Consider the following 14,289-nt stretch of genomic DNA (forward strand, 5'->3'; position numbering starts at 1 on the left):
AGGAAACAGAATGTCTGGATTCATTATCCGGAACCACTGAAACCACACAGACTAAACAGATGACCAGGCAAAAGAAAGGCATTGCTTTGCTGTAGTATTCCTGCAACCCAACCTTTTAATTTCTCTTTCCTGAGATGCTTTTCTTCAGATTAATCCTTGCCTTTGCTCACGAGTAGAATTTTTTTTAAAAAAAATGACATTCGGCTTATCTATCAACTGTTCTAGATTATTATAAATGGAAATCATATTTCCAGATTGAACTGTCTGGCTTTGTTATGAAAATATGTTCTGTTTATGTTTTAGTTTAACTCTGATATTTTAATTCATTGTATCTCTGATATAATTAATTTGAAAGAGTCCAAAGAGTAGAAGAGGCATGAGATCAAAGAGCAATTCTCTTCTTCCCTCTGTACCTTTTGATGGCACTGTGAAGTATCATTCCATCAAGACTTTTTTTTTTTTTTTTTTTAAAAACAAGCTAGTATTAAAGGGGAGTTTTGCAGGCAGTGGCTTTAACAGGCACAAGTTAAAAATACTTAGGCTTACATATTTAAGCTTTGCACTGAGAAAAAGGGGTGGAAACAGCTGCCCCTCTATATAATACTCCTCGTAACTTTTTCAGACTGAAAGCAGAGTTTATTATTAATATTATTTACGCAGCATTCTAGGTCTGTATCAGGCTTTACAGAAATAAAAGTGGAAATGCTCTCTACTCCAGAAAACACATAATCTAAAGGCCTGATCCTGCTAATTGCTCAGCAACCTTAATTTCCCACGGAGTCTGGCGTTCAGCACCTCTGACCAGACTCTGCAATTTGCAGCATCAAATTAAGCAAACACAGGGAAAGATAACGGACAAAGCTGGTGGGAGAGAAAGGAGGGATGAGGGTTTCAACAAACCAAGATAACGTGATCTAATCTGTTATGCTGCATGCAGCCTATGAATGTATTTATTTCAAAGAGAAGCTTGTGAAAAAACGTGAAAGAGAAGCCCTAGGAGTTGAAGTATGGTAGAAATCTAGCGAACAGAAGCAATTTCAGGCTAGGTAGGGTAGACGGGTGCACTAGGAAAGGGAGGCTGTTGTCATACATCAGGGGTAGCATATGAAAGGAAGTGCATGGAAGGAGACAAAGAATAAGAGTTGTGGAGTGAAAAGAATGAGCTGAGAACTGAGGCATGCAATTGAAATGGGAGGATGTGCAAGGAGGTACAGAGCTGTGCAGTTCCAACCTCTGTCCTCCCTTATATACACTTTCCTGCTCTCTCCCTATACCTCTTTTCCCATCTCACCCATTTTTTTGAACTTTGATGCTATCCAGACAATGACTGGAGGTGGAGGAGGTGATGGCAGCTGCTTCCCTCTTAGAACCTTTAGTCTAATGACTAGGGAACTCAGCTGGGATGGAAGAAACCCCAGTTCAAATCCCTACTCTGGTGCCCTAACCACCATATGGGGTATTCTAGGGCGGGTCTTTCTCAATCTCTCCTGTTGAAGCTGTAAATAATGAAAATATTTATTGGAGCAGGAACTTCAACTTGGGTCTCCCACTTCTCTGTGCTAATAACTAATTAAGGGAGTCCCAATGACTCTATAGCCACTCACCTGGGAGGAGGGAGACTTGGACTCAAATCTCTGTTCCAGGGTGACTATTTGAACCTGCCTCCCTTACAGCCTAGATGAATGCCCTTCATGCCACAGTGGGGGTTGGGGGAGGGAACACCACCTCCCATTTCCCGTTTTGTGACTCTAGTCCTTTAAAAATGCTCAGAAACAAAACATTTTGGATTAATGAAACATTTTGTTCGAGTCACAACAGACTTTTTTGAATGACTGAAATTAAAAAATAAATAAATCGGATTTACCTCAACCCAAACCATTTTTTTCCCCAGTTTTTTCAGAACTTCCATCAAACCAAAATAATCAGTTATTCACCCAGCTTTACCAAACCTTGCCTCCAGTAGCTGTTGAATACTTCTCATGCTAGTCTAAAACTTTCTCTCTTTCTGTTTCCTACAGCTCCTCTAGTCTGTGCTCTGCTTCTTACCCAACTGAAATGCTCACAGAACCAGGATCATAGCAATGAAGCAAGGCATTCCAGCTGGGGAGTCAGAGATATAAGAATGCAAGAGAAACTAACACTACTGTTGTAAGAATGTGTGTGTGGAGGAGAAAAGACAAATTGAAGAAGTGCTCTGATGTTTCATTGTCCTTGTCAGTGAGTACCAGCATGCCACTCCATTACCAATGTTCACATAAGTTCCAGACACAGGGAGAAAAACCCATTGCAATAAAGATGCTGATATACTGTACACAGTCACATCCACGGCACAATTACAGCACGACATTATTCCAGTTTTACCTCATTTTAAGTATAGTTACACTGAGGTAAAATGGGAGTAACATAGGGTATGTTTACACAGCAATAAAATACCTGTGGCTGGCCTGGGTTTGTGAGGTTATAAAATTGCAGTGTAGATATCCAGGCTTGGGCAGGAGCCCAGATTCTGAGACCCCACAAGGCCCTGCAGCCTGAGCCCCATGAACCCAAGTCCACTGACCCGGGCCTGCCATAGCTGTGCTGTGGGTCTTTTATCACAATATAGATGTACCCATAGTGGTGAATTTGGCCCAAAACATTTTCCTATAGATATCATTTTTACTGTCTCTTTTGTGATAGAGAAAGCTAAGGAATAGGCCCTTTTCTTATTCTGAGAGTATCAGTTTCCACAAATTCTTCGAATAAGAATTGCTTCATTTAGATGATGCACTTCATTTTGCCTTGCTAGAATGTAGAAATCCCAAACTTGTGCCTAAATTCAGGTTTGCTTGCAAGCTGTGCAAAAAATCAAAGCTACAGCAAGGTGGCCCCAGTTAGTGTTTTAAAGCACCGTGATCATATTGCTCCATGGTATTTGGATCCTGACAGGAACCCAGTGCTGTATACCCTAGAAACAGACACACATTCTGTTTAGTGTGAAGTACCAACAACCACCTCTACATATATATGTAGAGTGACTGGATAGCATAGTGGTTAAGAGCACCGCCCTTTAATACGGGAGACCGCCCTTTGATACGAGAGACCGGGGTTCAAATCCCGGTTGGTACCCAAGCAGGGGTCCTTGGGCAAAAGACCCTCTAACGCTTCACCTGCCTACCTCAAATATGAGAGTGACACGAACTAGGAGAGTCATGCCGGCTCGGACGTCGCCCAGATTAACAAGGTCCGTGCCAGATGTTGAGGAACCAGGACAATCCAATGAAATGGGCTACTGGAACAAACTAGACATGGACGAGACAAGAAGAACCTGGAATTGATGGAATGCTACTAACAACAGTAGACCTAATGAGAGGGGATGTATGAGGGGACTGTGGAATGACAAAGACTATCCATACCACACTTTACTGACGAGCAGCTATGTTCCCAATGCTTCACAAAGTAAGAGGAAGCTGCCTCTCAACAGCTATGATAGACCATCTCCACATTACATCCCAGACTCAGGAAAGAACAATGTGACTGTGCAGCCCACACTCTGAAGCTGAACTTCACTGCCACCCCCTCACTGCAGAGCACAGCAGCTGATATGAGGCATAAGATCACTGGAGAAACTAGCTTCAGTCAATCCTCGAGACTGTCATACACCAATCTACAGGTCAGAGAAGAATACCAGCGATAGTATAGTTAGAAAAATGCCAATGAGCCTCATGACATCCCTACTACCACCAGTAACTCAAACACATGAACTGGTATATCTACAGCCTCTGTAATCCTGAAATGCTTGGCTACACGATCAAGACAACAACGTAGGACCCACTCTGGAAAATGAGGGTTGGAGGATAAGAGCAAGGCGACTCGGAGAGTAAGTTAGTCAGCTGGGTGGAACTACAGAAGGGTGTAGAGAATTAAGGATAAGACTCAGCTTACTGAAAAATACAAGGATCTGAAGGCCGCTAGAGGACTAGACTGCTCAAAACAAAGGCTCACACGCATCTTACAGCAGGTACCAAGGAATACCACTGAGAAGCAGAGGCCAAGAAAACGTTAAATGCCCGGTTCTCAAAGAACCTCCAAGGTTGTACTTCCAATGCAGTGCCAACAACACAAGTATAGCCAGCAGGAACACTGAACAGTTACTGAGAAGAACATATAGGAGGAAAGAGAAGACTCATAATAACACCATCAAAGACGCTGCAGTGCACGAGAACGAGCACAAGCAATCTCTCCCAAGAACAGAAACTGTCACCATCACTGTAGTAGACATGGCAGCAGCGGTCATAGACATGAAGAGTGGACCAGACTATGAACACCTACTAGGACTAAACGTACAAGCCTAACTAGCAGTGTCCCTGATGAACCTGCAGACAGCATGCACACACTGCTAGCAGCAGGTTCCTCACCACGCAAACTGTAGCTTACAAGCAAGGAGGCAGTGTCCTGAGCATCTGAAAGACCCTGCATGAGGGACAGAACCGGGGCCTAATACCGTGTCTCCCCACAACATGGAAAGTCCTATCAGGATCATATGTGCCGAGCTACAGGACCACTATGGGCCCAGTACATGCCACAGCTCAGAAGGCAATTGGAACACACACCAGAGGCTCAACCACCAGTTTGCTCATTAGATAGAGCAGAGTCGCCCAAGATCTTAAGGTTCTAGACTAGACCAATCGAGACATCAGCCTGGATGACTACAGGAAACGTCACGATGTACAATGACCGCGCACGGTCGGATCTGTGAATGTCTGAGTGCTATACAAAGTCAACACAGGACACTATGGACTCCTCAAGAACTCAATGGGATTCTATAGCTGAAACAAACCTAGCAAGTCAACATCAAAGCAGCTTGCACAAGTGGGCCACAAGTGTGGGCATATACTCAGGGTGATGCACCGTCCCCGCGCTGATGTTTGGCTATAGGCTTTAAAACCCTAGCCAGTAAATCACAAGACTGGAATATGATACTGGTTCATGGAGTGGAACCTACGCGCCCCCCTACAGGAAATCAAGCGATGCTAAGATGAACGACATGACGCAGTACACCTGATCAAGACTCAGTGAGAATCGAGGATGCATCGGATGAGAGGGAGCCAGTTATATAGAAGAATGTATTCAGCTGATGGGTGGCAATCTACAGCGGGCAAGCAGACATACAGACAGCTCACATCTTGCGTCCCACAGTACATCGAAACCCATGATGAGAATGCAAGGAAGACAGCACATCCAAGTATCACCAAGGATAAGAAGGTCTGAAGAAGCCAGCTCAGTGGGAAGAACAAAGACATACAATGCAATAACGGATTGCCTACCAGCTCTTCAGATACCCTGCCGGTATGTGAGCGTAGCCAAAGGAGACATGGAGGCTGCCGAGAGTGAACCCAGAATCCTCAAATGCACGGCGGTTTCCACCCAATCACAACACCAGAGACTGTAACCAGCCGGAAAGAAGCGGGCGGGCTTGGGTGAGCGTCAAAGCCACTGTCCAGGACGAACCCGACACATCCAGGAGTACATCAGTACGATGCCCCAAAGATGACGGCTGAGGGAATGCCTGAAGCAGCAGCAGACATGGGAGGAGACCAAGCAGAGAGGTGCCATGGACAAGACAAGACCCCTCATGGGATGTCCCATCGACAGAATAAGCTGAGGTGGCGACTTGCGGAAATCCACCGAGTGGCTCAGGAAAGGGCTGGCAAAAGACAGCGACACAGTTGAGGCAACTGAGATCATTCATCAAAGCAGCGACAGGAAAACAGGCACTGAAGCACCCGCATCCCAACTGAAGCCAGGGGCTGCCAACACCTAAACGTAGAAGGGAACAAGCCCACAAGGTGCAGTAGCTGTGCAGAACCAGAGACCACCAGTCAGAGACAGTAACACATCATAACCATAACAAATAGTCGCACGGATGTTAGGGAGGCAGACTGCAAGGCATGGAAACAGCATACACTGAACGGCACACCGAGGTGGCTGGCATCGTACGGAACATCTTGACAGCGTAGCGGCTAGACCCCATCACCAAGACCAATGGATTCCACAAGAGTTGATGGAGAAATAGCAGGCTAAGATCCTGTGGGACTTACCCAGATCCAGAATGGACAGGCACCAGTAGGCCAATACAAGCCAGAACGTCCGTGTAATAGACAAGAGCAGAAGACATGCGTGGTGATAGATATAGCAGTGCCAAGTGACACTGAAACATCAGGCAACAGGAATATGAGAAGCTGGAGTAACGTACAGGGCGAAAGAGCGAATAGAGAGGATGTGGAAAGTGGGGTGGAGAAATAGAGAAGGTGTATTGTCTTCTCACCTCGGGTCCTCTACCAAGCTGGGAGTTGAGGGTTTGACGCAGTATCTTAGCCTGTTCTAGCAACTGGCACTCTTCTGCAACAAGAGCGTTGATGTTTATCCTGGAGAATGTTGGAGCACATCACCCAGCTCAGGAGTCACGCCCGAGTGCTTACCTACAACCAACGGCCACTTGGCCTCACTTTCCATCTGTTTGGGAGGGTCACGAACCCAAAAGCCGTGCAGAGTGTTCCTTAACAGAATGCACACTTGTTTGCGTTCAGATGTATCTGTCCTGCTCATTTACATCTCCACTATGTGTGGAACTGTCTCCGAAGTACTCATCGAACAGTCATGCACCTGGATCCTCTCTAGTGTGGTAGCCCTGCTTCAGTGGATCTGTGCTCAGTGCTGCTTCCGTGCCTATGATCATGCCTCAGTGCTGTCTTGTTTAGTCAGCCCCTTTCAACCCACTGGTAGGATTTCCCAATGTCAGCCACCTCAGCTATCTGTCGATGGTACATCCCATGCAGGGTCTTGTCTTGCCATGGCACTTCTGCTTGGTCTTATATAATATATATATAACATATATATATGTGTTTAACCTAACAATAACTACAGTACATTCTATGAATAAGGACTCTGTAATATCACCTGACTAAAAGCATGAAGGACTTGAGTTACTTCTTGTGAATATGGACATTCAGAATAGTTTTCATCTGCCCAGCGTCCCGTCCGGTTACATTTACGCCATGCCTTTGACTCTTCTGCTCCATTGTGGAGAGAAATGGAGCTAGATGAATAGTGAAGACAGGGGCGATAAGCAGTTATCCCAGCTAGAGTTTTGGGCCATCTACGAGGAAGATAATAATGAGAAATTTTAACTTGACATGCCTTATTTAGAACCAATTTACAACGTGGCAGCAATATGGCAGAACATTTAAAAAAAACTGTCAGTACAAAGTAATAATTTAAAACATTTTATTTTCTAAAAATAGCTTCTTGTTTTTGTGCTTTGTGGTAAATTACTTAGCTTTCTTGGGAAATGCCAAAAATACACTAACCCAGAGTCTGGCAGTGATGAAAACTGGCAACTGATTTGTTCTAATGAGACATTTGGTTGTTAAAAAGTATATATATATAGATGGCATGTTTCCTCCATTTGTGTCTATGCAGCTTTCTAAGCGCAGAGCTAAAGGGCAAAGATCTATCTGAAAATGCAACATCTGTTATTAAAAACCAAGTGGCAAATGCTCCAAAATGGGATGGCCATCTGCACTGTGGATTTTGGCCCAAAGCCACAGAAGGGAAGAGCATGAGATCCCTTGCAACGTCCACCTTCTGCCTTAAGCACATGGAAACCAATCTATTGGAGATCTGCAGAACGTGGGACCCATGGGTGAGGAGGGTTCTAAGCCCAAGGTGAAATGGGACAGTTATGCTCTAACAGGTTTCCCCTAAAAAGTATAATGGACAAGCCAGTGTAAGTTACACATGAGTTCCTCTGCTGTGCTGTCAAGTCACTCCCGGAAAGAGGACTCATAGGGCAACAGCAGTCAGCATAGCTAAATTAGGCTAGAGGGGACCAGTGGGCAATGCAATGTCTCTGTACTGCTACTGCATTCCGAAGAGGCTCACAAAACCCAGGGAATCTGAAACTGTTGGGGCTGAATCCTGTGCCTGGGGGGACAAAACATGTTCAAATGATTAAAAGGGGAAATTAGAAGGAAACATAAGTAAAATCTGACAGAGTTTCAGATGCCATCGTAAGTTTGGAGAGGATCAGGCCCTTTAGCATATGTCTATACAGCATTTTGGAGTGAGCCTCCCAGTCTTGGTCAACAGACTCGGGCTGGCAGGGCTTAGATCTAATCGTTACATCAGTATAATTTAAACTGAGGATACGTCTGCAGCACATTTTGGAGCGAGTCTCCCAGCTTGGTTCAACAGCACTGTCTACACAGTTGTTGTTAGAGCACTAGTAAGAGCCACTAGTCTACGAACATAAGAATGGCCGTACTGGATCAGACCAAAGGTCTGTCCATCCCAGTATCCTGTCTACTGACAGTGGCCAATTCCAGATGCCCCAGAGGGAGTGAACCTAACAGGTAATGATCAAGTGATCTCTCTCCTGCCAATCATCACCACCCCAAACAGAGGCTAGGGACACCATTCCTTACCCATCCTGGCTAATAGCCATTAATGGACTTAACCTCCATGAATTTATACAGTTCTCTTTTAAACCCTGTTACTGTCCTAGCCTTCACAACCTCCTCAGGGAAGAAGTTCCACAAGTTGACTGTGTGCTGTGTGAAGAAGAAATTCCTTTTATTTGTTTTAAACCTGCTGTCCATTAATTTCATTCTGTGGCCTCCAGTTCTTATATTATGGGAACAAGAAAAAAACTTTTCTTTATTCACTTTCTCCACACCACTCATGATTTTATATACCTCTATCATGTCTCCCTTAGTCTCCTCTTTTCCAAGCTGAAAAGTCCTACCTCTTTAATCTCTCCTCATATGGGACACGTTCCAAACCCCTAATCATTTTAGTTGCCCTTCTCTAAACCTTTTCTAATGCCAGTATATCTTTTTTGAGATGAGACGACCATATCTGTATGCAGTATTCAAGATGTGGGCATATCATCAATTTATATAAGGGCAATAATATATTCTCCTTCTTATTCTCTATCCCCTTTTTAATGATTCCTAACATTCTGTTGCTTTTTTGACTGCCGCTGCACACTGTGTGGACATCTTCAGAGAACTATCCACAATGACTCCAAGATCTTTTTTTCTGATTAGTTGTAGCTAAATTAGCCCCCATCATATTCTATGTATAGTTGGTGTTATTTTTCCCAATGTGCATTACTTTACATTTATCCACATTAAATTTCATTTGCTATTTTGTTGCCCAATCACTTAGTTTTGTGAGATCTTTTTGAAGTTCTTCACAGTCTGCTTTGGTCTTAACTATCTCGAGCAGTTTAGTATCATCTGCAAATTTTGTCACCTCACTTTTTACCCCTTTTTCCACATCATTTATGAATATGTTGAACAGTACTGATCCCCATACAGACCCCCGGGGAGACACCACTATTTACCTCTCTCCATTCTGAAAACTGACCATTTATTCCTACCCTTTGTTTCCTTTCAGCCAGTTACCAATCCATGAGAGAACCTTGCCCCTTATCATGACAACTGTTTGTAACATATAGACCTGGTGAAAGACCTCTCAATAGGATTGGGAATCAAGTAAGACATTGATTCCTCCCCTTTCACAGAAACATGTTTTGTAATAGATTAGTAAGACATGATTTCCCTTTACAGAAACCATGTTGACTTTTGCCCAACAATTGATATTCTTCTACGTGTCTGACAATTTTATTCTTTATGATTGTCTCAACTAATTTGCCCGGTACTGACGTTAGACTTACTAGTCTGTAATTGCTGGGATCACCTCTAGAGCCCTTTTAAAATATTGGTGTTACATTAGCTAACTTCCAGTCATTGGGTACAGGAGCTGATTTAAAGGACAGGTTACAAACTATAGTTAGTAGTTCTGCAATTTCACATTTGAGTTCTTTCAGAACTCTTGGGTGAATGCCATCTGGTCCGGTTACTTGTTACTGTTAAGTTTATCAATTATTCTAAAACCTCCTCTACTGACACCTCAATTTGTGACAATTCCTCTGATTTGTCACCTACAAAAGCTGGCTCAGGTTTGGGAATCTCCCTAACATGCTCAGCCATGAAGACTGAAGCAAAGATTTCATTTAGTTTCTCCGCAAATACTTTATTGTCTTTAAGTGCTCCTTTTGTATCTTGATTGTCCAGGGGTCCCATTGGTTGTTTAGTAGGCTTCCTGCTTCTGATGTATTTAAAAACATTTTATTACCTTTTATGTTTTTGGCTAGCTGTTCTTTAAACTCCTGGGTGTGTTGAACAGGCTGGGAGATTCAGGCTGGGAGATGTCATGCGATGTAGACAAATCCTCAGTTTAAATTATACAGGTGTAATGTTTAGACCTAAGCAGTCATACAAGTACTCAGCTTGCCAGTGACGCATGTAGCACACCTCGATTATTGTTTAGATTAAACATGTAAATTAACCCTTTTTACTTTTGCTCTGAAGGTTGATTTGAACACTAGTACATAATACGCTGATAGGTTCTGAGCCATCTACATTTTTTCAATTCCAAAGAAAGCTAAGCCAAGAAGAAAAATTATCTTCCTTTTCCACAGCTAACTAACCAATGAAATAATTCATCAAATGGAGCAAAAACATTGGATTCAAAATGAAACATAAACAGAGTTTGGAAAAAAAAAGAAAAAGAAAATACCACATTTTCCTCCTTGCATTTGAACTGAATGTTACCTTTAGTGAAAGGTAGTGTACTGTATTAGCTAAAAGCCCAATTCTTACCTCAAACATAAAATCAATGAGGGTCCTCAGAAAAGTAAGTACCTAATGTAAGCAAGGCTGTCAGAATCTAACCCTTTAGGATTAGGAATAATGCAACTTAAAGCTTTTACCTTTAGCTCTAAAGAACAGACTTAGAGTAAGTGGAAAGCAAAGTACAGCATCACACAGAATATTATGCAGTTCATAGGATCAGTTCACTCTGATTCACAATGCATAATATTCTTATTGCAATTATAAATACCACCTGGGCCTGCCAACTAAAAGGACCAACCTTCCACCGCATTTATTGCTTCTCTGCCCAATAAAGAGGCAGTTCTTTTTAGTTTTGCTTTTGTGGATGATGTCTTTCTACTTACATATTTGCTATGATATCAAAATCTCAAAGAGTTTTCCATTAAAAATTACTGGCGTGTTAGCTACATCTCAGAGGAGAAACCACTGACACACGCTTCATGTGTTAATGCTAAGTTTGCTCAAAAGAATTTCTCTATAATTTTACATTAATTCCCTTCAAATGCCAAAAGAATCCATGGATTCCAGATACTTTTGATCTATGCTTCAAAACTAAATTTGTCTGGACTTTCTGAAAGATGATCAATAAGGAGAGAAACATGCATTCCTGTTCCTTTCATTTATATAAAAAGGCAAAATGCCCTTGGAGTTAGTTTGAGACACTATGTAGGAATTTATACATCTTTTATTTATAAATAAAAGGATGACATTTACTGGTAAGTGTATAATGGGCTTCTTAAAGTTGCCATTTGAAAGCTGCATTGTGTGGCACTCAGTACTATTTTATATAATCTACTTAAAAAATGGTTCATTAAAAAGCACCCAAAATTCACTCTTATGGGGCTAGATAGAAAGGTAGTTTTGCCAGTAACAAATAAACCCAACAAGCTCTGGTTGAGACTTTTAAAGGAATCAAAGGGATTTAGCTATGTGTCTTGTATTAATTTCAATATTTTCCTTGAAATTTGTGGTGAGGAAATAATATGTTTTGGGGTAGGTTTTTTTTGTTTTTGTTTTTTGTAGAATTGTGAAAACAATCTTTGGTGGCAGTAAGTTTTCCTTCTCCCCCTCCCCCGCCAACTCTATCTATCTTGTACCATAAGTGAAAGCTAGAAGCAAAGTCCCAAGAAAAATGAGTCAGTCATTCTCACAGTTTAAGGATAAATTAAAGGAGAAGACATTTAGTCCAGTTGGAAGCTTGTACATAGAGCGCTTAGCTCCCACAGGGAAAAGTCCCTGCCCATCTTACTTTTCTTTTAATTAATTATGCAACATCAACTGTTATTATAATCAACCTGGCAACAAGTTACCTTCTTGCTCTTTGGGGATGGTTACACACTGGTGTTACTGCAGGACAGGTTAAAATAACTTATCTTAGAGTTTTATACTCATCACCACCATATTTCAACTTCTCCCACTGAAAATCTCTAGCAATATAGTGGAATCCCTAGTTGATTTCATGAAGTGTCTGGTTCTTCTCCACTTTGGGAGTTAAGAACTTTTAAAAACATATCATGTGATTAAGCTGGAGATAAATCATAAGTTACATTTGGTCACCACTTAGTGCAGACTATAGGATTAATATGTAATTTTAGGGGAAAAGTCTACCCAAATGCAGCTAATATATTTAATCTCTTTCTAAATACAATTTGTGGGTAATACTCATATTTATTTAAAAGAACAAGTTTTTCAGAAGGCAGGGTTAAGTATTCTATTACTATTTTTTCAAATTTTACTATACATTACTAGGTATTTTCATAACTTGAAGACTATATTCATAAAAAGTCATCTCAAGCAATCTCTTTGTTTATCTGAACAATTTTCGCTTTACATTTTTAGTATCTCCAGTGGAGTATTCCGTAACAGTTGTAATGCTATTTATTGCTCCTAATAGCACCTGAACAAAACAACTTGAACTCAAATGGATTATTCAGAAGTGTATTGAAAATCATATCCTTTAATGTTTTAGTGCAGTGGTTACTGACTTATTCTTTACTATGTTTCTGTGTTACAACAGAGAAAGGAGTCCCAGAAGTTTTCAGAGCCTCCTCCCTTTAGCCATAATGAAAAGAAAGGCAGTCACAACCCTGCTAAACCTTCCATGACCTCAGGTTGAGAACCCATACTATACTGCAAGCATTATAATAGAGTTTCTCATAATGCATTCTATAGACCACGAAGCACTTGCCGGTGGTCCTCAGAAATCTGGCTAGTCAAAGGGTGTTGGTTCTTCGTCCTATTAAAGCACATTAAAAACACAGCAAAAACTAAGTGAGATACTTTCCTAATGTTCCTTTTCCACATGAGCACTTGTTGTCATAGGATATTTATATAAACCACGGATGAGAGGGAAAATAGTCCACAAGTCAATTTCTTGCATTAATATGAGGTCCATGCTGAGAAAATGTTTGAGAACCTGTTGTAAGTAATGTGGCCAGAATAAACGTATAGATCCCTTTTATAGAGGACAAAGGCCTTTGCTTTCTTCATGTTTGTATATTTTAAACAGACAAAATCATACCTGAAATCTCCTTTATTATTAATTATTCTTTCCTCAGGGCAGTAGGGTGCTGCTGTTTCTAATACCACAATTTCTACGTGCTTAGTACTGGTTCCATAGGAGTTGTTGATCAGACACTCCCAATCTCCAGTTGCATCAATGTCAATGTTGGACAAGATAAGCTCACTATATGTATATATAAAAAAATAAAATACAAATTATTGACCACAGCTAATCTATGCATAGGTAGACATTTGTTACTTGAAAAATATGAATTCTCTTTTAGGGATTTACTACGAAAATACAAAACCATTCGTGTGTGTATTGCGACAGACAGAGAAACATGGTGATTTGGTATGAAGTTTTCATCAACATAAATTTGGATTAGCTGTTCTGACCATGAGAGACAAAGCCACAGATATTTGTACAGGTCATCCCAAATAAGTATCAGTTACATACAAAAAACTACATGAAAAGAATGTTATTTACACTGCAAAGTCAAACAACGGAAAGTTAGAAAATACCAGATTTACAGTTGCCACTGCAACCTTAATTTGGTCATAATGTGATCCTGTCCTCCACCCCACAGATGTTTTAGCAACTCCAAGGCATTCTCAGGCAAGTGTCTTGTACTGCTGCAGCATCTGCATGGGCCTGGATCTTTACAATTTTCAGTGATTTTAGCAAACTGTCAACAGTTTCCGAGTAATGCAAGCAAGAAGATGAAAATGATAATTGTTTTAGTATTGTGCAACTCAGGGACATCTGAATGGCATTTCGAGGAACAAAGAAAATACATTTGTATAGCCAGGGGGTTCTCATTGTTGCTGTTTCTGCTAACAGTGGAGATGTTACTACTTGTCCAAAAAAATAAAACAAAAACAAAAACAAACAAACACCCCCCCCCGCTCACAAATCCTTAGAATGGAGTGTTAAGAAACCTAAATATAGGGGCTACTATCAAGTCCCTAATACTGAAATTTCTGTGAAGTACCACACCGTACTAACATGTTGACTCTGTATGCCAAATATTCTACAAGGTTTGGGCAATTATTTTAGATCTATTTC

At 41.4% G+C, this 14,289-nt stretch overlaps 1 protein-coding gene across 1 annotated transcript in view; it reads right to left on the minus strand.

The window, feature by feature from the left end:
- ADGRA1 (adhesion G protein-coupled receptor A1) overlaps positions 1–14,289 on the minus strand; it is a 495,656-nt gene that overhangs the window by 211,818 nt on the left and 269,549 nt on the right. Inside the window, exons 8-9 of the mRNA XM_075072712.1 lie at positions 13,243–13,407; positions 6,940–7,138 (exon numbers count right to left, since the gene is read on the minus strand). Coding sequence (XP_074928813.1) covers positions 6,940–7,138; positions 13,243–13,407 — 364 coding nt within the window. The remainder of the gene's footprint in view (positions 1–6,939; positions 7,139–13,242; positions 13,408–14,289) is intronic.

This window comes from Chelonoidis abingdonii, chromosome 15, assembly GCF_003597395.2.
Source record: "Chelonoidis abingdonii isolate Lonesome George chromosome 15, CheloAbing_2.0, whole genome shotgun sequence".
Classification (NCBI taxonomy): domain Eukaryota; kingdom Metazoa; phylum Chordata; order Testudines; family Testudinidae; genus Chelonoidis; species Chelonoidis abingdonii.